The 24,369-nt window shown below is 43.0% G+C and overlaps 1 protein-coding gene across 9 annotated transcripts in view; it reads left to right on the top strand.

The window, feature by feature from the left end:
* LOC128136193 (transmembrane protein 161B-like) overlaps nt 1-24,369 on the top strand; it is a 79,244-nt gene that overhangs the window by 31,997 nt on the left and 22,878 nt on the right. For 3 of the 9 annotated variants that reach the window (XM_052775381.1, XM_052775382.1, XM_052775383.1), the window contains 4 exons: nt 4,384-4,464; nt 9,843-10,085; nt 12,966-13,063; nt 16,497-16,653. In XM_052775381.1, the coding sequence (XP_052631341.1) occupies nt 4,384-4,464; nt 9,843-10,085; nt 12,966-13,063; nt 16,497-16,653 (579 nt within the window). Of the gene's footprint in view, nt 1-4,383; nt 4,465-4,753; nt 4,812-9,842; nt 10,086-11,038; nt 12,753-12,965; nt 13,064-16,496; nt 16,654-24,369 lie in introns of those variants that run through there. The other 6 variants (XM_052775385.1, XM_052775384.1, XM_052775387.1 and 3 more) reach the window with 3 other exon arrangements.

Here is a 24,369-nt window from a genome sequence, read left to right as displayed (position 1 = left end):
TCTCATCTAGCGTACAGGAGCATCTAGTCATAAGAGCCAAGAACTGCCAAACTTAGGAGTAACTACCTCTACTAGTTAATTGCTTGGCTATACTTTTGTCTATTGTTTCAATCATAGTGTTAGTATAAGATTTCTAATAATTATTTACCAAATCTCACTTTTACAGTCACCTAGCAGCAAACCAGTTTCCACGGCTGGTACAAAATATTAAAACCATCAAAATATTTAGACATACCATACAGAATGTATGGAAATATGCTATCAATTGGGAGCGTGTTATAAATAAATAAATAAATTCATCACCATTTCATCTCCGTGTTTACTGACAAGGGAATGAATTTGCTATATAACGCTGTAGTTAAACCTTTACAGCAGGAAGTAAAGGAGCATGTAGGTAAATGGGGCTTCAGGCAAAACTAGGCTAGAACACAAGTATTCGGTATGGGATTGTGGAAGTAGAAATGCTAAGGCCTAAGTGGGCCTCTTGACTGCTTTCACCCTGTCTCCTGAAACAATAATCACTGTGTAACCTTCATGATAAATTAGTCCCTGCACTGAAGAAAGCAGACTCCAGACCGGCCTTGAGCAGTTCTGTGGCCTTGTGTATGTAACAGATATGTATAACTCACATCCTGTTATCTGTCTTATGCATAGCATCTCTAAGTATATATACGCCTTGTATTCACTTTACAGGGACAGAGTTCACATCAGCAGAGTCCATTACTCTGCTGCTCTGTGTTCTCTCCTATAGCTATAGTAAATACACTGATTCTATTCTGACCTGATCTAAATTGTATTCCAGTTTTTCCATGACAAGATTTAGCCCTAATAGTCTAGCTATCCACATTCTGACAGAAAACAAAGGATTTTTAAGTACTTAATACAAGAGCAAATCTTACCTGGACACTTGACTCTAGGCCAATGCACTTCCTTGCCTTCCTGCCCTCCACAAGGCTTTTAATAGATCTTCTCCTCAAGTTAAGCAAGCCTAGCTCAGGGGGTGCTCGGCAGTCTAGAGCCGCTGTGCTTTTTTGCCATGCTGTCATCGCAGGACACACCCAAGACTTACCGTGGCATGAGACTGCTCATGAATAATACATCTGAACTTCCAGGTATTCATTGCTTGTTTTCTTTCTGCCTAAGAAGGTTTTTCCTGGATGTTGACACAGAAAGCCCCATTACTGTCATTGAATGATTAAAGAGAAGTTGTTTGTCTGTATATTAGCAGTTTATTGCAGGTTTATCTTGCTCCCTTCCCCACCCCCCTTTCTGTGCTATAATCAGTTTTGAGGAGCTTAAGAGGTTTCACAGTGAAGGCAAGAGAAAAAAAGGTAAAGCCATGGAATTCTCAAGTATAAAATCTGAGACTTTTAAACTACATTTAAAATGACTTGACTAGATTTCATGGTTACAGTGTCTCTTAAATCTGTCTGCTACCTAGTGTAAAATTAAAAGTGGAAGAGTGCAAGGGAAGAAGGGAACAGTAGAAGCTGAATGCTGAAAAATGGCTAGTGCTGTTGCACGTGAAAAAATGATCACTGTGTAAATGACCTTTCCTTAGGAAATTTTAAAATAATGAAATCACTTTAATATACTTCTAGCAGGTCATTCAATTAAAAAGGTTTTAAAATTAAGTTTCCACTGCTAAACAAACAAAATTGCAATGTATCTGAATTAGCAATGTAAATAGTTTGCTTAGGGGGTAAATATTAGACCAGTGTGGAGTTAGAAACATGAAGAGGGAGATTTATAGGCCAAGGTTTTCAAATCTGTCCACCTCAAGGTAAGCTCTTAAATCTGTATGGAGTCCCTGGTCTTCTTTTTTCCTCTACTGTTGACTTTTAAACTTGGGCAAAAGTGGATTTAGGCATAATAGTGTTGGGCCCATTCCACCTTATGATTTGGGTTCTCCACTTTTTTTTCCCTGTTGTGATTTTAAGACACTATTGACTCAGTTAAGCACTGAGTATTGCCCCGAGGATGAGGGGCAATCCAGAATATATCAGATTCCTCTCCTATGTCATGGACAGAGATGGGGGTCTTGGAATGAGGTCCATTGTATTCATATTAGATTTCAGTTTTCATAATTCCTGGAACACATGTAGTTTCCTTTCACAGTACTGTTTAAACTCTTGAGATACCTTGTTGTGGTTTAACCCCAGCCAGCAGCTAAGCCCCATGCAGATGCTTGCTCACACCCCCCACAGTGGGATGGGGGAGAGAATCAGGAGGGTAAAAGTGAGAAAACTAGTGGGTTGAGATAAAGACAGTTTAATAAGAAAAAAGAAAAAAAAAAACAAACAAAAAAACCCAAACCCAATGAAAACAAGTGATGCAAAAAACCCCAATTGCTTACCACCATCTTACCGATGCTCCAATGTAGGGTCCCTCCCATGGGCTTTGAGCAACCTGATCTAGTGAAAGATGTCCCTGCCCATGGCAGGGGGGTTGGACTAGATGATCTTTAAAGGTCCCTTCCCACCCAAGCCATCCTATGAGTCTTCTACCTCCTTCCCCCGCCCTGAGCGACGCAGGGGGGCGGGGAATGGGTGTTGCGGTCAGATCATAACAGTTCATCTCTGCTGCTCCTTCCTTCTCATGCTTTTCCCCTTCTCCAGCGTGGGGTCCCTCCCATGGGCTATAGACTTTCAGAAAAATCTGCTTTAGTGTGGGCTCTCCACGGGCTGCAGCTTCCTTCAGGGTACATCCACCTGCTGCGGTTAGGGGTCCTCCACGGGCTGCAATGTGGATATGTGCTCCGGTGTGGACCTCCGTGGGCTGCAGGGAGACCACCTGCTTCACCATGGTCTTCATCATGGGATGCAGGGGAATCTCTGCTCCAGTGCCTGGAGCACCTCCTCCCCCTCTTTCTTCACTGACCTTGGTGTCTGAAGAGTTGTTTTTCTTCCCCCCCCCCCCCCCCCCACTTCTCTCCCACAGCTCCTGGGCAGCGTTTTTTTTTTTTACCCTTTCTTAAATACATTATCACAGAGACGCTACCAATGTCGCTGCTTGGTCTTGGCCAGTGGTGGGTCTGTTTTGGAGCTGGCTGGAACTGGCTCTGTCTGACATGGGGGCGGCTTCTGGTGCTTTCTCACAGAGGTCACCCCTGCAGATCTGTGCTGCCACCCCCCCACTACCAAAATCTCCCCATGTAAACCCAATGTACAAATATTTTTTTACCCTACAGTTAAATACCTTAAATTTACAAATATCTATGCTTTTGTAAGCTGTGCTGTTCATTTGTTTTTCTTCTTTCTAGTAAGAGTTGAAGATATAGTGTGGCCAGCAGGAGCAGGGAGGTGATTGTTCCCCTGTACTCGGCACTGGTGAGGCCGCACCTCGAGTACTGTGTTCAGTTTTGGGCCCCTCACTACAGGAAAGACATTGAGGTGCTGGAGCGTGTCCAGAGAAGGGCAACCAAGTTGGTGAGGGGCCTGGAGCACAAGTCTTATGAGGAGCGGCTGAGGGAGCTGGGGCTGTTTAGTCTAGAGAAGAGGAGGCTGAGGGGAGACCTTATTGCTCTCTACAACTACCTGAAGGGGGGTTGTAGTGAGGTGGGTGCTGGTCTCTTCTGTCAGGTGGCTGGTGATAGGACGAGAGGAAATGGCCTCAAGTTGAGGCAAGGGAGATTTAGGTTGGATATTAGGAAAAATTTTTTTACTGAGAGGGTTGTCAGACATTGGAATGGGCTGCCCAGGGAAGTGGTTGAGTCACCATCCCTGGAGGTATTCAAAAAGCGAGTAGATGGGGTACTTCAGGACATGGTTTAGTGGGCATGGTTGATGGTTGGACTCGATGATCTTGAAGGTCTTTTCCAACCTAAATGATTCTATGATTCTATGATATCACTGTGGTGTTTTTTAGGACAGGAATGTAGATGTTAAGATCTGGTCTGTGTAAGAAAAAAGACTGGTTATGGTTATTCCATAATAGCTGTTGCATTTTTTTTTAAATTACTCAAAAAAGAGAAGAGTAGTTATCCTTAATAAAATCATTTAGAACATGATTCTCATAGGTAATTGTAATGATATAGTGACCTTTTTCCAATGTAGGTACAGCCTTTTCTGCCGTGGTTGATGACAACTTGAAAATTTGTTGTTTTAAGAAGCACAAGTGCTTTCACTTGAATGGTGTGTTGATAGTTGCAAACCTTTCTAATTATGAGCAAGTGTCTTTTATGCTGAAGGGAATTGAAGTTTAGCTGTAATTGATCAGCTGAGACAGTGTTAGTACTTTAACACAAAGGTATTCTGGTTAGGTGCTGCAAATGACATGGTTTAATGTGTGTATGTATGGGTGTTGATATATAGTTTTCTTTTTAAAAAGCACTCTGAATTGCTCATACTGACATTGTTTTACTTGAGATTTTTTTTTCTTTAGTTTACAATGGTACCGGCATCCTACTGAAGAAGATCTAAGGCTTCTTGCAGGGAAACAAAGAGGCAAGAGCAAAAAAGATAGGTAAAAACTTGTTTTAAGTTTTTGGTGTTTTTCTTGTTTGTTGGTTTTTTAATCCATATAACAACTTTACTGGCAAACTTTTGGTTTGTGTGAGTCTAAAATTTCTTGCATATTATTGCCCTGCTTGCTTTGATTACCATAGCTCTGTACTGAACTGCGTTCTTTTGGTTTAACAGAGAGCTTAACATGCCCAAATTGTACAGAACTGGGTAATTCCCAGTCTCCAAAAGTGGTCTGTGACATTGCTAATTTGATGGCAAGAATTTTCTTAATGAATCTATTCATTTAGATGAAGACTGAGAATAAGGAATCTTATGTACGATTGAAGCTCTTCTTCTTGAATCAAGGTGAGAAAGATTTGAGTATATTAGTTGAACTGTGAGCCGCCACTCTTATGCAGCTGTGAAAAAGGTAAATGTGCTCCTAGGATACATTAGGTGAGGTATTTCCAGTAAAGAGAGAGGGAAGTGTTAATCCTGTTGCACAAGCCCACTGATGTAGAACTTTATCTGGATTACTGTGTACAATTCTGATCACTCATGTTCAAGAAAAATGAATTCAGACTCAAACAGATGAAGAGAAGGACTGCTAGGATGATCCAGGAAACAGAAAACCTATCTTACAAGAGGAGGCTAAAAGAGCTTGCCTTGTTTAACCTAGCAAAAAGAGTCCGAGAAGGATAGGATAGCTGTCTATCAACTTAAGCTGGAAACAGATCTTCAGTCATGAAGCTCTGGAACAGCCTCACCAGAAGTGTAACTGGGGCAAGAACCAAGACTGAGCTTGAGGTGGTGGAGCTTGCTATGTTTATGCAAGATTTCTGAATTGGCTATGTTTAAAACAAATACCCGGTGACTTGCTTTTTGGTGACATAGGTGGTTTCCTTTGTGTTTGGGGTTTTTTGTTTGTTTGTTTGGGGTTTTTTATTTCAATATAAACTGATCTCTTAAAATTCTTAATATCTAACTTCTGTGTTAATTCATAAACTGCACATATAACCTGTTCATCATAAAATCAAAGCATTTTTTTTCAATTTCTTACTTAAGCTACGTGGGTAGCAACCTTATTTGCCAAATGTTGGGCTAAAAAATTAAGCCTTTTCTTTAATATATAATGCTTCAATATTACACGTCACAATATTCGTTAATATTCAGAAAATCATTTTATCCAAGTTTTCTGTAACAAATTGAAGCAAAATAGTTAATAGTATTACAATTTATAACTGTGCATTTAACCAGTGATATTTATTCATATTTAAAATAACTTCAGTTGCATAACTATAACTTTAAGTTATGTGTTTCACCAATATGAACCTTAAACAGGAAAACACAATTGCATTGCCAAATAATAATTGCACTTTACACCAAATGCCTTTCCTCAACCGTGGCAATCTTCTGCCATCCAAAGCATGCATATTCTCACTTTCACCAGAGTAATCGTATGCTCTCTGCTGTGTGGAAGTATGGCATGTTAATGCATACTTACATATGAGCTTAAATTTTGTAATCTTGGAAAAATTTACTCTGAAGCTTGGTAGAAAACTGTATCACAGTTCACCTATTTGCATTAAGTCCTTTTTCACTTGTTAAACTTTTGCATGTAATGTTTCAAATGTGGTGCTACGTTTTCATGTCTACGCAGTGTAATTTAATTATTATGATTGGTGTATTTCTCATAGTACATTAATATCTAACCAAGAAAATACAGTTTTAATACGTGTATGTAGTTGTTTGTAATAAGGTAAATTTTATTGACAGATGGATATGAAACTTCAGAGGGAATCAGGATGGTAATGTGGAGACTTAAATGCTGCTTTCTTTACTTTGCTATTGTAACAATAGGATGTATAATAACCTTAATTTTCAGTCAGTGGATATACCTCTGTTCTCCGAAGAAGCTGCTTGTCAGGGCAGGCCCAAGACAAGAGACAGAGACATAAGATTCAAAGGCTCTTGCAGGCAGTAGCTCGGAGAGGCTGAGCTCTGCCTGCTAGCCAGTTTTATTAGTTCTCCTGATAACACAACAATGGCAGCTGAAGACTTAATATTTGCAGAAGATCATCTCATTTGAACGGATACCTATGTAACCCTGACGCTATCTATCTCCCCCCTTCACCCAGGGTGTGCCCCCACATCCTCTAGTGGACCAAACTTAGCAGGATAACGGGTGCCCAGGAACCTCTGGGCCATGACCCACCCAATCAATCAAATACTGCAGGGTACCCCAGGATATCCTGGAATCCAAAATAGCCCAGACACGATATTCCCTCTGGCCCTGCACCATAACTGGAGATGGAGGTAGAGGTTGCCACTGGAAGGGATCTGGGTGAACAGGTTTTAACAGGGAGACGTGAACAATGGGTGAATATTGAGAGCCCATAGAAGGTGCAGACAAAATGCAACCAGATTTTATACAGGCCCAGGTAATGGTGGTCCAACTTAGAAGAAGGATGCACAGAACAAACATGTTCACCGGACAACCAAACGTAGTCCCCAACCACGAAGCCCGGCGCTGGTCACCGATGACTGTCTGCATAGTCTTTGTAAGCAGCCTTTGCTTTTCCCAGCTGCTCTTGAAGAAACAAATGCGTATACTGCAACCGCTCAAGGGAGTCCTCAGGAGAAAATCCCTGGACAGCCACCGGAGTAGTTGGGTGGTCACGGGGATGAAAACTGTACTGTGCATAAAAAGGGGTCTGCTGCGTGGAAGAGTGGACACTGCTGTTATGTGCAAATTCTGCCAACGGTAACAGAGAGACCCAGTCATCTTGATGTTAATTAATATAAGTGGAGATACTGCTCCAGGATCTGGTTTACCTGCTCCATCCGACCATTAGACTGTGGGTGATAAAGGGTGGAAAGATGGAGTTGGACCCTCAGCAGGCCCATAAGCTGCCTCAAGAACTGGGCAGTAAACTGGGCCCCTTCATCCATCACCACGCTATCTGGCAGACCATGACAGTGAAGCAAATAGCTGCAAAACCAAGTGTGCAGTCTGAGGGGCCGTGGGCAGCCTCTTTAGTGGAACAAAAATAGCTACCTTTGTAAACAAGTCCACCACCACAAGCACCGCTCGCTGTATGCCCCTGAGACACAGGCAAGTCCACAATAAAATCCATTGAAATAATTTGCCATGGCCGCTCAGGAGTTTGTAAGGGTTGTAATAGTTCCCGTAGCCTCTACATCAGTCTCTTGGCCCTGGCATGGTCATCGTGAGCCTGAACGTATCTTGCAACATCAGCATGCACCATAGGCCACCAGTAGCTCTGTGTGACTTGATGCAGTCTTCTGATGACCACCGTGCCCCGCTGTCAGTGTGTCATGACAGCGCTGAAGGACCTTGTGTGCGCAGCGGGTCGGCAGGGATATACAGCCACTCATCGCGATACAGACAACCATCCTTCTCCTGCAGATTCTGTGAAGTATCCCCTGCCCAAAACTGCATGGCCAAAGGATCACCAGCCATCACCCGATGCACAGAACCAAGGTATTGGCTGGCACAGCCACAAAAAAATTTTTCAGAGGGAAAAAATGACAGGGGAGCAGATCTGCCTCAGCATCTCCTGCTGAGGCTTCCTGACGTGACAGGGCATCTGCCCTGCCATTCTGTTTACCCAGCCTGTAGGTGACAGTAAATGGAAACCGAGAGCGAAAAGTTGCCCAACAAGCCAACTGGGAGAGAGGCACTTCAGATTCCTAAAATATTCCGGATTTCGATGGTCAGTCAGAACCAAAGGGGGCTCAGCAGGACCCACAAGAAGGTGCCTCCATTCAGCACACGCCTCCCCGATGGCCAACAACTCTTCATCCCAGGCATCGTAATTCCGCTCTGCGGCAGTCAACTGGCAGGAGAAATAGACACAAGGATGAAGCTGTCCATCCAGTGAACCACGCTGAGAAAGTACTGCCCTGATGGCATGGGCAGAAGCATCTGCCTCCAACACAAAAGGATGACTGGTATCCGTGTGGGCCAAAACCGGGACCGTCGTAAATGCCTGCTTCAAGTCATCAAAGACCCCCTGAACCTCATGCGTCCACTGAAAAGGGACACCCTTATGAGCCAGTGCTGTGAGCGGAGCAACCTTTTGAGCAAAATTCCAAGTAAAACACTGATAAAAATTAGCAAAGCACAAAAAGCACTGCACACCACACACTGTCAAGGGAGACTGCCAACAAAGAAAGGCATCAATCTTTTTCATGTCCATGCTCACGCCCTCGGAGGCAATTGAGTAACCCAGGAAGTCTATATGCTGTTGGAGGAAGGCATACTTCTCCAGCTTTGCATAAAGGCAGTGACGCCAAAGGCGGGAGAGAACCTCTCGAACATGAACAACATGTTCCTCCCACGTCCTCGAGTAAACTAAAATGTCATGCAGATGTGCAATGACATAATTGTCCAACAAGTCACAGAAAACGTTGTTGACATGCCCCTGCTACCTTTCAGGGCTTTTACACAGGCCAAAAGCTATCACACCATACTTAAAATGGCCATACGTGTGAACAAAGGCCGTTTTCCACTCGTTGCCCTGATGAACACAAAAAAGCTTATAAGCCACTTAAGTAAACCAGCATGCCCTCTGTAAATGCTCCAACAACTCAGGAATGAGGGGCAGGGGGTACTGGGTTCTTGATGGCAATATCATTCAATCCCTGATACTCCACACGTGGCCTCAAGCTTCCATCCTTCTTTACAAAAATTATAGTGGCACCAAGGGAGGGAAGTGGAGTATTGAATAAAACCCCAGTCTAAACCATCCTCAGTATAAGCCTTCAAGGCCACCATCTCTGGCTGTGACAGAGGGCAGATATGGCCCGAAGGGAGAGGAGCGTCTGGGAACAGCTCGATGGAACAATCGTACACCCGATGGGGGGTGGTGGGGGTGATGGTTAAGGTCTCTGCTCGCTTTTGCTCAAAAACGTCCAAAAAGTCCCTACATTCTGGCGGCAGCGCCCCCAACAGGCCAGCAGGTGGTTCGGGGGAGTTGGCGCTGCCGGCACAGGACACCCGGCGGGCACTAGGGCCTGCTCGGAACCCTGGCCAGCACCGCCACCGGCGCCGGGAGAGAGCGCTGTACCCCGCCGGCTGCGGCGGGAGGCAGTAGCACCTCCCGCACTTCACCCACAGGAAGGTAAATTCGTCTCTGTGCCCAACCGACCACCGGATCGTGCCGGACTAACCAAGGCGTGCCCAGGATGATTGGATAAAAGGGGCATAGAGGGGACAGAAAAAAACAAACTCCCAACATCCTGGGGCGACGGAGAGCTGCAAGAGCGGGGTCTGCCACTCAGTGGGACCACCGCCGGCGGGTTTCCCGTCAGTAGCAAAAATAGGGCAAGGGACAGATAGGCGCTCTATTGGCGCACGAGCCTTTTTTACAGACTCTGCAGAAATCATATTCCTACAAGAGCCAGAGTCCACCAGGGCCTCAGCAGCGACCGCTCTGCCGTCCGGGAGCGGAAGCGAGACCGACACCGTGAGGAGCGGGGCACCTGGGCTCGCCCCATCTACACCGGCGGCGACCTCCCTTCTCGCGCTGGCCGGAGCTGTTTCTCGACCCCACAATACCGGGCGCTGAAAGGGACAATTCGGAAAACGGTGGAAAATCCCAACTGTTCCCAAAGGTAGCCAAATCAACCGTCTCCTCGGCAGAGTCCTCAGCAGGGGGAGAGGGGGACTGGGCAAACTCTGCCCCGATTTGCAATGGGTTCCACCCCGCTGCGAGCAGCAGGGCGGAGGCGGGCAGGGCGGACTCGGGGAGGAGCCACCGCGTTCCGAGCTCCCGTCCCGGCCACACGGGCCCCACCCCCGGCACCGCCAGCATGGCGTCTGCCTCCCCGCCAAGCAGGGGGGGGAAGTCGGGAGGGAGCGGGGGCCCGAAACCGGAGCAGAACCAGGCAAGCGCAAAAGCTGCTCCGCTTCAGAAGCACGTTTAGAGGCAACCTGCAAAATCTTCCGGCGCCGGCCTTCGGGCTACCTCTATACGAACATCGCCGGCCAGGCCACGAATATAGAGGGGTAACAAAAGGTCACCCCCCCCAATTCAGCTCCGACGACATGCGCAGGAAATCTGCGGTGTATTCTGCCACACTCTGCCCCCTCTGGCGCAGACCGAGCAGGGGGTTAAAAAACCGGAACGGAACAAAAGCAAGCTGGCCTTCGCGCGATCACCGGGAAAAGCATTATCCCAATTGGAAAACATAATCTAACTTCATATTCTATATTCTAAGACGTACTTTTGTTTGTAACAGTATTTCAAAGACTATTTAGTAGAACTAAAAAAGGCCAACAATGATGACTAGAAGTAAGGCTTCCACATAAGGAGGAGTAGGCTAAGATTTACTAGTCTAGGAACTGATTGAGGGACGGTTTTGCTAGAGGTATGTATCCACTTTGCAAGAAGGTGGATAGGGAGTAATAAACTTGCTGCCGTGTTATACAAGGAGATGCTGAATTAAATTAGAGTAGGTTTAAGCACTTTTTAATTTGGGACACAACTTGTGGAACTTGCTGCTACAAGATACCTTGAAGGTCAACAGATTTCAGGCTGGTTCAGAAAGGTATTCAACAAATTCATGTCACTTATTAAAAATGATGGTTTCAGAGGTTGCAGTCCCTGGCTCAGGTTATCCCCAAGTTGCTTAATGCTGGAAGCCAGGAAGGGTTTAGCAGTGCAAGGATCAACCTTTGCTTGCCTTATTCTTTCCCTTTGTATAAGCAAGTAGCCACCTAGTATGATAGGAGTAAATGGATCTTTGTGTGATTCTTTATGAAGCTTCTGTACATTGCTGTCATGCTGTGCGGGAGTGGTTAAAACCTGGAACGCAGGTTTGAACCCTGCCTCTGCATCACAATGTACTTAACTTTCTCTGCCCAACTTAACTTTGCTTTGCCCAAAGAGAGCATGCTGGGTTATTACTTTTTAAATTGTATTAGTTTTCTAGGATTACTAATACAGTGATACATTTTTGGGGGCTTATTTTCATAAGCAGGATATGAACTGAAATAAGTATGGTATTTTTACATGTTTCCCTTTAGATTAGAAAACTATCTTAAATTTGTCTTTGCTTGATGGCTAGTAGGATAGATCTTTCAAGGATCTAGGTTAGTCCAGCTCTGGTGACATACTTGCTAAGCACCCTATTGTGAAAAAAGGACCCAATGCTATTTTGAAAATTTGATATTTATTTTTTCCTAACAACTTTGGTTATCTTCTGAGATCGATTATTGCTTGTTATTTCCAGTGAATGATCAATAAATTAACACTCCCAAGTATGTCTTACTCATTCACTTACTTTCAATCCAAAGACTTTAACACTGCTGTCTTTTAGTCTACTGGCCTAGACCTCAACTGAAAAGTCTCAAATTAGCTTTGATTTTCTTCAGTGTATTTCTATGGCAGGGTGGATATGTTCTGCACTGTACATGTAGTCATATCAATAAACTGTTAAGGCTGGGGGAACCAGTTGGAACACCTGTCACAAAAATTCGTAACTGGCCCGTGCCAACCGAGGAGAGAGGCTAGGACGCAAAGTATTGAATTATAAGGGTAAATATTCATGCGCATGAAGTGTCCCAGCCAAATTGGGGCACCCTGGATGTGGTTTTACACGGGGTTCTTATATCCTTCAAACATTCAGGTACAACACGATTTGACTAATCACTAACACCCACACTACCGATTGCTAATCATAGGAAAACTTTGCAAAGCAACTATATTTCTGCAGCATTCTTGCTGCTTGTCTATTGATCCAGACGTCCCTGGAGTCAGTCTTGCTATAGTTACTTATCTATGATGCCAGACGACGTTGGGAGGGTTTCAAAGATGTGTCAGAGGGGCTAGGATGCTGGCGTTATCTTGGTTGTCCAGGGGTATCCTTTATCCTTCATGGACAGCTCTAAGCTTCCAAGAAGCAAAGTCCTTATTTCCAGGGCCAGGCTGTCCTTTAGTTTGTTTTACTTAAGCATGAACGATACCAAAGTCTCCAGTAAAATTCCGCTACCTCATTATATCACAGTGTATAATGTGAACTAATATATATATTAACAAAGTTAATACACTTTCATACTATAAAGACTGATTGATATAATAGTTAGGAAAGTGAATTTTTCATAACATGCCCTATAGCTTCCTTCCTGTCTGAACAGTGAAGCTTCCTTTCAGAGGAAACCGGTGTGTTGGAGTAGATGGTGCCCACCACATCCTGTCCTAATGCGTACTCAGGACATAACATATAGATGACATTTAGACCTATATGTGTAACCACAGTAGTATTTCAGAGGCTTGCAAGGTAAAGCTAATAATTATTGACATACCTGGTTGTTTCTCAAGGTATGTGCTTATTTGAACTTGAATTAATGCTTTTACCTAGCTAGATGAAAATGTTTGTACGTGGGGGAAAAAATGGTCTGCATACTACTTAAATCCGAAATGCTATTATATAATGAACAAGTTAGTTTTGTTGTATCTGTGTGTATTTTATTTATTTACTTTTTTTTAACAGAAAATATAATGGTCATATTGAAAACAAGCCCCTAACCATTCCAAAAGACATTGATCTTCATCTGGAAACAAAGTCTGTGACTGAAAGGGACACTATAGGTAAGAATAAGTGGATGCAAACAACAACATATTATAACAAATATATCCTGATGTTGTTTTCTATCGAGTGTTTATTTGCAATAAATACTGGAATATCTTTTTTCAACAGATAATGAAAGAATAACAGTACAACTGATTATAAAGAAAGAAAGTGAGAAAGCAAAAATTAGGGCTAAATCTCTTTTGTTGTTCCATGGGTGACATCTTAATAGCAGTATTAGAAAAAAGGATGAGTAGGTGAAATCCAGCATAAAGCACATCTATTGCTGCATTAAGCATCCCTAGCAATATGAGACAACACCAAAAGGATCACATCACTCAGTGTATTTGAAACAGACATAAAAATAGCTTTGTACAATAAAATGATAACTGGCAGATGTTGAAACACACTTTCTGCTCTTCTGAAATAGGGAATGTACTGTAGCACTGAAACCTAGTTCTTTTACCCACACATCTGAAATTTTGAAGTAAAATATTTAGAAACCAAAAGTAACGCTGCAGAAATACACAGCATTTGTTTTGAAAGTTAATAGGCTTTTTTATAAATGGTAATTTTTTACTCCTTAAACATAACCAATTTTTCTGTTACATAGAAGTCATATATGGATATGTATACATGTGATACATATTTTCCTCCTAGCCACATTTTTATATGCATGCATTGTATGCATAAATATAGAAAGCAAGCAAGCAAGCGTCGTGGTTTAACCCCAGCCAGCAACTAAGCACCACGCAGCCGCTCACTGACTTCCCCCCCACCCAGTGGGATGGGGGAGAAAATCGGGAAAAGAAGTAAAACTCGTGGGTTGAGATAAGAACGGTTTAATAGAACAGAAAAGAAGAAACTAATAATGATAATGATAACACTAATAAAATGACAACAGTAATAATGAAAGGATTGGAATGTACAAATGATGCACAGTGCAATTGCTCACCACCTGCCGATCGATGCCCAGTTAGTCCCCGAGCGGTAATCCCCCCGCCCCCACTCCCCCCAGTTTCTATACTAGATGTGACGTCACATGGTATGGAATACCCCGTTAGCCACTTTGGGTCAGGTGCCCTGGCTGTGTCCCCTCCCAACTTCTTGTGTCCCTCCAGCATTCTCGCTGGCTGGGCATGAGAAGCTGAAAAATCCTTGACTTTAGACTGAACATTACTTAGCAACAACTGAAAACATCAGTGTTATCAACATTCTTCTCGTACTGAACTCAAAACATAGCACTGTACCAGCTACTAGGAAGACAATTAACTCTATCCCAGCTGAAACCAGGACAGCAAGCAAGCATAGTGCTGAGCAGGAGATGTTGCAGCTTAAATTATCCAGGACAGTGCTGAAAAGACCTGTAACAGAAATGCACAGCTTTTTAAAACTGGCATGTAAGCAAAGCATTCACGATTTTCAATTAGTGTTATTTGCTTCAAGTAATAGCATTAATGGGTCTCCCCGAGAATAAAACAAGCATCAGTTTATAGATACTGATACAGTGTAGGGTTTAAGTATCTTTAAAAAGTTATATATGCAAATATATGTTAAATCTAACCAAATAGTTATTTCAAAATAAATATCAGACTTTCATTGAAATACCTGAGTTCAACCAATTTCACGTTTTTGACATCAGATACCTTGTAGTCAAAAGACAAATGCTCAGTAATATTCTGTGACTTTTTAACCTCCTTGACGTAGGAAGGTGTTTGAGAGGGTGTGGTGAGTTGACCTTGGCTAGCCACCAGGTGCCCACCAAGCTGCTCTATCACTCCCCCTCCTCAGCTGGACAGGGGAGAGAAAAAATATAACGAAAGGCCTGTGGGTCGAGATAAGGACAGGGAGAGATCACTCACCAATTACTGTCACGGGCAAAACCAGACACGACTTGGGGAAATTAATTTAATTTATTACCAATCCAATCAGAGTAGGATAATGAAAAATAAAACCAAGTTTTAAAACACCTTCCCCCCACCCCTCCCTTCTTCCCGGGCACAACTTCACTCCTGATTTCTCTACCCCCTCCCCCACAGCGGCACAGGGGGACAGGGAATGGGGGTTGTGGTCAGTTCATCACATGTTGTCTCTGCCGCTCCTTCCTCCTCACACTCTTCCCCTGCTCCAGCATGGGGTCCCTCCCATGGGAGACAGTCCTCCACAAACTTCTCCAACATGGGTCCTTCCCACGGGCTGCAGTTCTTCACAAACTGCTCCAGCGTGGGTCCCCCACGGTGTCACAAGTCCTGCCAGCAAACCTGCTCCAGCACAGGCTCTCCACAGGGTCACAGCCTCCTTCGGGTGCATCCACCTGCTCTGCCCTGGGGTCCTCCACAGGCTGCAGGTGGATATCTGCTCCACCATGCACCTCCATGGGCTGCAGGGGGACAGCCTGCCTCACCATGGTCTTCACCATGGGCTGCAGGGGAATCTCTGCTCCAGCGCCTGGAGCGTCTCTTCCCCCTCCTTCTTCACTGACCTTGGTGTCCGCAGGGTTGTTTCTCTCACATATTCTCACTCATCTCTCTTCCGGCTGCTGTTGTGCAGCAGTTTTTTCCCCTTCTTAAATATGTTATCCCAGAGGTGCTACCACTGTCGCTGATTGGCTCGGCTTTAGCCAGTGGTGGGTCCGTCTTGGAGCCAGGTGGCATTGGCTCTATCGGACATGGGGGAAGCTTCTAGCAACTTCTCACAGAAGCCACCCCTGTAGCCCTGTAGCCCTCCCCCCCCGCTACTAAAACTTTGCCATGCAAACCCAATACAGAGGGGCAGTCTGCACTTCATTGTCAAGAATTGTTCTTTGCAATTTCTAGCATCTATGGGAGAAAGAAAAGCGCTCTCTTTTTAAATCACCCAACCTGCATGGAACACAGTATGTTCCCCAGAATGTTTAGGATGGCATTTACACAGTGAGTTATTCCTATACAAGAGATGTTATCAAAATCTTGAAGAACAAACCATCAACGTTTTAAGTTTTGGGTTTTTTAAAGAAAAAGAGGAAGCAATTATATACAGTACATTAAATGATTGTCAATGAGCTTTTAATCTTAAACAGAGAATCAAAACTCTTTTACCTATAATTGTAGCTAGACTTCAGTGGATAACCATTTTTTATCTTGATTTTGAGATCTAAATTAGCCATGATTTTTTAAATTAGCAGGTTAATGCATAAAAGCTGAGATGATAAAATAGTAAAATCTTGTAACCTTATAAATTACTGAGTGGTAATCCAGTATCAAGCAACAGAGGTGAAGAGTGAAGTTCAGGTTAAAAGGAGAGGTTGCTGAGTGAAAAAATAAGTGGCTCTTAACTTCGATAATCTGGATCTAGATTGGATCTAGTCCTCAATTATTTGAAAATAATTTTTAATTTTCATCCCTTTTTGCATATGTCGGTAATTGCCTTAAAATATCATTGTACTTTTAAGATTTGCAAACTTGTATTTTTCAGCATTGCATTATTTTCCTGAATATCAGTGGCTGGTGGATTTCACTGCTGCAGCTACAGTTGTGTATGTGGTGACTGAAGCCTATTGCAGTATCATGAAGCCCTCACAAGAAATGAATATCAGTGTAGTGTGGTGTCTGCTTGTCTTGGCCTTTGCAGTGTATCCTTTACTGTTTTTTTAAAATAATTCTGTCTGTTCCAAATAGCTTACATCATTCTTCAATTCATAGAAATCTGTGTATTGTTGATTTGCAGAACAAATAAATATATATTTATCACTGCCTCTGCCTTAGTCTTTACTAGGAAGACTGGCCTTCAGGAATCCCAGGCCCGAGAGACCAGAAGGAAAGTCTGGAGCAAGGAGGATGTACCCTTGGTGGAAGAGGATCAGGTCAGGGAATACTTAAGCAAACTGGACATACATAATGGGCCCTGATGGGGTGCACCCACGACTGCTGAGGGAGCTGGCAGATGTCATTGCTAGGCCACTCTTGATTAGCTTTGATCGATCATGGCGGTTGGGAGAAGTGGCCGAAGACTGGAAGAAAGCAAATGTCACTCCTATCTTTGAGAAGGGCAAGAAGGAGGACCCAGGGAACTACAGGCCGGTAAGCCTCACCTCGATCTCTGGGAAGATGATGGAATAACTAATCCTGGAAACCATTTCCAGGCATATGAAGGACAAGAAAATCACCAGGAGTAGTCAGCCTGGCTTCACCAAGGGGAAGTCTTGCTTGACCAACCTGATAACCTTCTATGATGAAATGCCTGGCTTGGTAGATGAGGGGAGAGCAGTGGATATTGTCTACCTGGACTTCAGGAAGGCCTTTGACCCTGTCTCTCATAAGATCCTCATAGAGAAGCTGTTGATGTATGGGCTGGATGAGCAGACGGTGAGGTGGACTGAAAACTGGCTGAATGGCTGGCCCCAGAAGATGGCGATCAGTAGCAGCGCAAAGTCTAGTTGGAAGCCAGTGACTAGCAGTGTACCCCAGGAGTCAATACTGGATCCAGTCCTGTTCATCATCTTCATTAATGATCTGGATGATGGGGCAGAGTGTACCCCCAGCCAGTTTGCTGATGACACCAAACTGGGAGAAGTGGCTGATACACCAGAGGGTCATGCCGCCATCCAGAGGGACCTTGACAAGCTGGAGAACTGGGCTGACAGGAACCTTATGCATTTCAACAAGGGGAAGTGCCAAGTCCTGCACCTGAGGAGGGATAACCCCATGCACCAGTACACATGCTGGGGGCTGCCCAGCTGGAAAGCAGCTTGGCAGAGAAGGACCTGGGGGTCCTGGTGGACACCAAGTTGAACATGAGCCAGCAATGTGCCCTTGCTGCAAAGGCGGCGAATGGTATCCTGGGCTGCATTAGACAAAGTATTGCCAACATGTCAAGGGAGGTGATCCTTCCACTTTATTCAGCACTGGTGAGGCCACACCTGGAGTCCTGTGTCCAGTTCTGGGCTCCCCAGTACAAGAGAGGCCTGGACATACCGGAGAGAGTCCAGTGAAGGGCCACGAAGATGATGAAGGGTCTGGAGCATCTCTCTTATGAGGAAATGCTGAGAGAGCTGGGACTGTTTAGCCAAGAGAAGAGAAGGCTCGGGGGGGAAATCTCATCAATGTATACAAATACCTGAAGGGAGGGTGCAAAGAAGACAGAGCCAGGCTCTTTTCAGTGGTGCCCAGTGACAGGACAAGAAGCAATGGGCACAAAGCGAAACACAGGAGGTTCTGTCTGAACATCAGGAAACACTGTTTTACTGTGAAGGTGACTGAGGGAGGTGAAGCAGAGCCTGTCCTTTCTAGAGCCTCTACACGATGACAGAGCTGCTCTATCAAGGCTTGCGTCTTCTCCCATATCTCACCCAGTAACGATCCCAGTTCCCGTGAATACTGTGACTCAAGCTGTTGTATTCGCTCCATACACCACTGCAGAGCTTCCACAGCATCCTCTGCAGATGCACCTGCAGGGGCTTGGGGACCAGACATCTTCACCCAGTATTCCCAGTGGGGAAGTTCTCTCCAAGCTAGTTGTCAGGGCAGGCCCAAGACCAGAGACAAAAACATAGGATTCAAAGGTTCTAGCAGACAACAGCCAGAGAGGCTGAGCTCTGCCTGCTAGCCGGTTTTATTAGCTCTCCTGATAACACACCAAGGGCAGCCGTTGTCTCCTTTGTTTGGATAGCTGTGTAACCCTGACATCTTACTTTTTCCTTGTACTTGAAGTGAATTAGCAATGGCAAGACATTCTGACATGCTTCCTTTTCTCCTGTATATAATTGATATATGTATATATGCATGTAGATCTTCACACTATGTACATGGAAGCTTTGTAAGGTAAACAGAGAATCTGGGCATGAACGCTTACTTAGTCCCTGCTGAATTCAAAGGAATGGATTTTGATTAATTTTAGCAAGGGAAGAAACTTTGAAGTTTTTGCAATTTGGTGACAAGTTTATTGTGGTGTTTGATGCAAAATATAGTTCCAAAACTACTGTGAAATACTGGTTTTAAACTCACTTGTAAAAACCAAGAGTAAGCACATTTAATAATTGATTAGAGCTGCATGAAGCTGTTCCCTAGAGATCAGGACACACAGAACATCAGGAAACACTTTTTTACTGTGAGGGTGACTGAGCACTGGCACAGGTTAGTGTGGCCAGCAGGAGCAGGGAGGTGATTGTTCCCCTGTATTCGGCACTGGTGAGGCCGCACCTCGAGTACTGTGTTCAGTTTTGGGCCCCTCACTACAGGAAAGACATTGAGGTGCTGGAGTGTGTCCAGAGAAGGGCAACCAAGTTGGTGAGGGGCCTGGAGCACAAGCCTTATGAGGAGCGGCTGAGGGAGCTGGGGCTGTTTAGTCTGGAGAAAAGGAGGCTGAGGGGAGACCTTATTGCTCTCTACAACTACCTGAAAGGGGGTTGTAGTGAGGTGGGTGCTGGTCTCTTCTGTCAGGTGGCTGGTGATAGGACAAGAGGAAATGGCCTCAAGTTGAGGCAAGGGAGATTTAGGTTGGATATTAGGAAAAATTTTTTTACTGAGAGGGTTGTCAGACATTGGAATAGGCTGCCCAGGGAAGTGGTTGAGTCACCATCCCTGGAGGTATTCAAAAAGCGAGTAGATGGGGTACTTCAGGACATGGTTTAGTGGGCATGGTTGATGGTTGGACTCGATGATCTTGAAGGTCTTTTCCAACCTAAATGATTCTATGATTCTATAGGTTGCCCAAGGAGGTTGTGGACTCTCCCTCCTTGGAGATACTCAAAAGCTGTCTGGACATGGTCCTGGGCAACTGGCTCTAGGTGGCCCTGTTTGAGGAGGGGTGTTGGACCAGATGACCTCCAGAGGTCCCTTCCAACCTCAACCATTCTATGGGTCTATGATTTAATATTTGGAAAAAGGATTGTGTATGCTAGTGGCGTTGTCAGATAATATATACGCTATACATGCTCTTTGGATATGCTGATATCAATGGTTTTTAAATATTAATACCAGACTATTTATGGAAAGCATCTTATGTATGTGAACAAAAAGTTAGTGCTCATCTGTAGTGGTTCTAAACTAATTTGGTTTTGCCCAGCTGGGCAATCAGGAAGCAATTTTTGTACCAGAAAGTATTTAAATGTTGGGAGAAGTGTGCAATTTACTGCACACTTTTTGGTTTTGATATGTTTAGTCTGATGCTTCCTTAGCTGAATAGTACAATACTGTATACAATCATTTATTGCAAAGATGCATGCATGAATTCATATTTTTAGAAGAACTTCAAGATACTTATAATGAAGTTTATGTGAAAATAAAATGTGTAGACAGTTGTAGGCGCTGAGGCGGTACTATGTTTTCAAAGTTCTGTGAAAAGCTGAACTCCCCTCTGAAACTGAAGGAAACAAAGGCAGAGTATTTAGGAAACAAGCAATATCAAATCATAAAAAGAAGCAGCTGTGATGTACTGGAGAAAGCAGTATCGGACATTGATGCTTGTGTAGTAATTAGCTGGTTTTCAGAGACCAATCCAGACTTACTCTTTGGGGAGGAAAGTTGCCTTTTAAAGACATGAGAGGTGATGAAGCAATGTAATAAGGGCCTGGAAGAAAGTAGGTTATGGAGATGTGCGTTAGAAAATGAATTTGTGCAACTGCTCTGCTCCCTGAACAGCTAATAACCAGATAAAGTGCTAAGTTAGACTTAATATAGCACTTGAATATTCAAAATTGATTCCTCTGTGGAAATGCCTCTTCTTCCATAGAGATTCTTATTGTGATCTTTTTTGGTGTTAGCACTAGCTAGTGATGTCACGTAAACCCCTTGAACTCTGGTTAGTTTTTACTGACAGTTCTGGATATGCTTAAAGCTTGTCTGTACTTGATAATTATTGAAGTGTGTGCTGCCTTTACAATAAGGACAGTATTACCTTTTCCACGTAACCTGAAGTATAAATGATATCTAGAATTTTCCTTTTAATGAGTAAGAACTTAGATGGAGGCGTTGACTTGCATTATGAAATAACCGACTGGCAGTAGCTTGCCTCCAGACCAATTATTTCTCCATTGACTCTTATCTGTCAGCAGACAGATCCACAATCCAAAAGGTGGTTTTTCTAACCTACCAGGTGGTGACAGGAAAATTAGTGTCTGGCTCTTGCACACCTTTAATGATATTATAGCTATGTTACTAAGCAGCCTTTTTTTTATTTGGTTGGATGAAGTCAGGATTTCTAGTTTAATTGTGGCAGAGGGAAGGAGAGAGAGAGGAGCAACTGCTACTTAAGAAATCAGAGATGCAAGCCAACACCTTCAACTCCCATTTTGAGAATGAGAGGGAGGTTAATATAATTAATGGAAAAACAATTTTCAGATAGTATAACCATAATGCACTCTTAAATTTACTGATGACAATGCCCTGTATTTGCTTCATCTTTCAAATAAATCTTGGGTGTAACCAACTTAAATAATACTACAGTAATTGCAACTCTAGGTGACAAAGTTGTGAATTATATATTGGCATGGATTATGTAGGAAAATAGACTGCAACATTCCATTCTTACAGTGGTATTTAAATGCACTCCTAATCACTGCTTTAATTTGGTCATCAATTCAGAGGCAAAAACCAAACACAGAAATCTAAAAGAATCGAGATGCATGGCTGTGCAAGCTTTTTCTGTCTCAGTACTGTGAAAATGCAAATACATATTAGGGTCTTTTCCTGATTCTTTCTTTTTGACCTGCCTTTTTTTATACGAATTGAGCCTAAATCAGTATTTTTCAGCCTTGTCCTAATCTGGCTCAAACATTTGAGATCCAATTGCCCATTTGCAGCTGGATAAGATGGAAACAGAGCTAGTATTCTGCATGTTAGAAGCACATTGGCCTATATTTTCTTACTAGCTTTCTTAAATGACTGAAAGGGAAGTATGGCAGAGAGGAAATATTGCAGTTTCTATACATTAGAACTTCTGAGACATACAGGAAACCACAAGATAATTACTTTGAGACATTGGCAGGAAGCATGCTTCACACCTTAAATATCTTCATGTAGATTATCAAATCCCATAATTATATATGGGATTTTAAATGTTAGGTCTTCTGTGGAGATGGACAGGTGATTTTTGTCCATTGTCAGAAGCAAATAATTTTTCACTGTAAGAGGACAAATTGTGCAAGGTCAAAACTAAATTTAGTGTGTATATTGGCATGACATTTCTGAGCTGTAAGATCACATAAAAAAGTATTAAAATCAAAAGATCATATGCCAAAAGCTAAGTTTTATTTAATAAACTGTGAACAGTTAACTGCATGCTTTAGCGTTTCTTTATCTGAGCATGTGTGATTTTTGTATTGGCTAAGGGACCAATATTCTTTTGAGTTTTTGGTAGCAGACAATATACTGTAGAGGGAAAATTCTTAAGAAATTCTGGTAGTTTGTTGGGGTAAGAGGAAGAATAGAGAACTCAAAGTTTAAAATTCATATGGCACTTCTGAAAACATACACGAATTTGAGAAAGCCTGGAGAAGAATGACCTTGTATGCAGGACTAAGCCTTCACAAATAAATTCTGGGACATTGGAAACCTGTATAAAAAGTGTTACCTTTTATTTTGAATGCATTGTCAAACAGCAGAGTCTAAATTCTATGTTTTTTAATGAATCACTTAAAAAAAAGTCTATGTTTTTGTGTAGTTTGAAAGAGAGAATACAATGGAAAATATAATTACTTATCCATTAATAGATAGTTGAACAGTCATTTAATAGTTATACAAAGGAAATAAATGGTGGAACTGGTTTTCTGCCACTTCCTACAACTTTTATTTACTGTTTTTTCTGTGGCGTGAAAGAGACCTTGTTTTTATTGGAGGTTTCTCCACAAAGTAGGTGGTTTTGTAGAAATCCTTGTGAAATCACTAATATTCCTAATATTGAACAGGGCTTGCTTAAATGTTTGTGTGGTTCCTGGGCAGATGGGATGAAGTTGTTTAGTCCTGTCCAGTTTGAGGGGTTAGTGACAATGCAGAAGACTGCAGTACCAGGAACCACGGTCTAAACTGAACTTTGTATTAGAGAGTTAACATCTCTGTAAATATGTTAACATAACTTATTCTGGGCATTACAGTTTTTTTGGGGGGGGGGGGGTGTTGGTGCAAGGAGTGGTATACAGAAGTATTAATGACACAATTCTTGTGATCACTGTAACCTAGGCAAGTGAAAAGAGGTTTCAGAAGAAATCTGGTTCATTCTTGTGTTTCGACATTGGGCCTCTGGGATACTGAAAATACCTAAAAACATACAACTATTTACTAATTCAGTATGTCAAGACCAGAAATGATTCATCATAAATTGTTGAAATATCTGGTTGCCCCCCGTCATGGTTTAACCCCGGCTGGCAACTAAGCACCACGCAGCCACTCACTCACTCCCCTCACAGTGGGATGGGGTGGAGAATTGGAAGGGTAATGGTGAAAAAAGTCATGGGTTGAGATGAAGACAGTTTAATAGGGAAAACAAAAGCTGCGCGCACAAGCAAAGCAAAATAAGGAAGGCCTCGATGCTGTGTAAGCACTGTTCAGCAATAACTAAAACATCCCTGTGTCTTCAACACTGTTTTCATCAAAAATCCGAAACATAGCCCCATACTAGCTACTATGAAGAAAATTAACTCTATCCCAGTCAAAACCAGTACACCCCCATATTTTAAATTTAAAGAAACCAATGTGATATGTCAAGAATTAATTCTAGAACAGTTTTGTGTTTTGGTGATGGATGCTTTTCCCTGTTTCATGGCTGTATATTTAAGAGGTATTGGATTGTACTAGAGACTTGGCTGGCAAAGTGGCCAAAAGAAGCTTATATAAGTGATGATTGACTGGAATTTTTTTTGACCATGTCTTCTAGGGGTAGATGTTTTGTTTCAGTGCAGTAACCCACTAGTAGCTTTTTTATGTTGGTAGTATAGATAGTCAGAAAAAAATTCCAAATGGGAAACTATTCTATACATTTGTGTTTTAATAGAATTTTAATGTAAAAGGAGTAATACATTAGTTTAGTTCTTGAGTTCCATGGTTAGAGTATATTGGCATTACTTTGATGGCAATTCTGCTAGGCACAACTAAGCTAGCTTTAAATATATTTAATGTGCAGAAATATTTGTGCGGCTGCATTAGCAGATACCTCAGTGAAAGATGCAGAATTCATCTGTCAGATTGGGTAAATGTTCGAGTGGCAGCCCATGCTAAACTCCAAGCTTCTGTATCTGCACTGGTACTGACTGATGTCGTGGTTTAACCCCAGCCAGCAACTAAGCACCACGCAGCCACTCACTCACTCCCCCCCCACCCAGTGGGATGGGGGAGAAAATCAGGAAAAGAAGCAAAAC

Source organism: Harpia harpyja, chromosome W (assembly GCF_026419915.1).
Source record: "Harpia harpyja isolate bHarHar1 chromosome W, bHarHar1 primary haplotype, whole genome shotgun sequence".
Classification (NCBI taxonomy): domain Eukaryota; kingdom Metazoa; phylum Chordata; class Aves; order Accipitriformes; family Accipitridae; genus Harpia; species Harpia harpyja.
The sequence above is the reverse complement of the archived record's forward strand: the minus strand, read 5'-3'. Positions and strand labels throughout refer to the sequence as shown.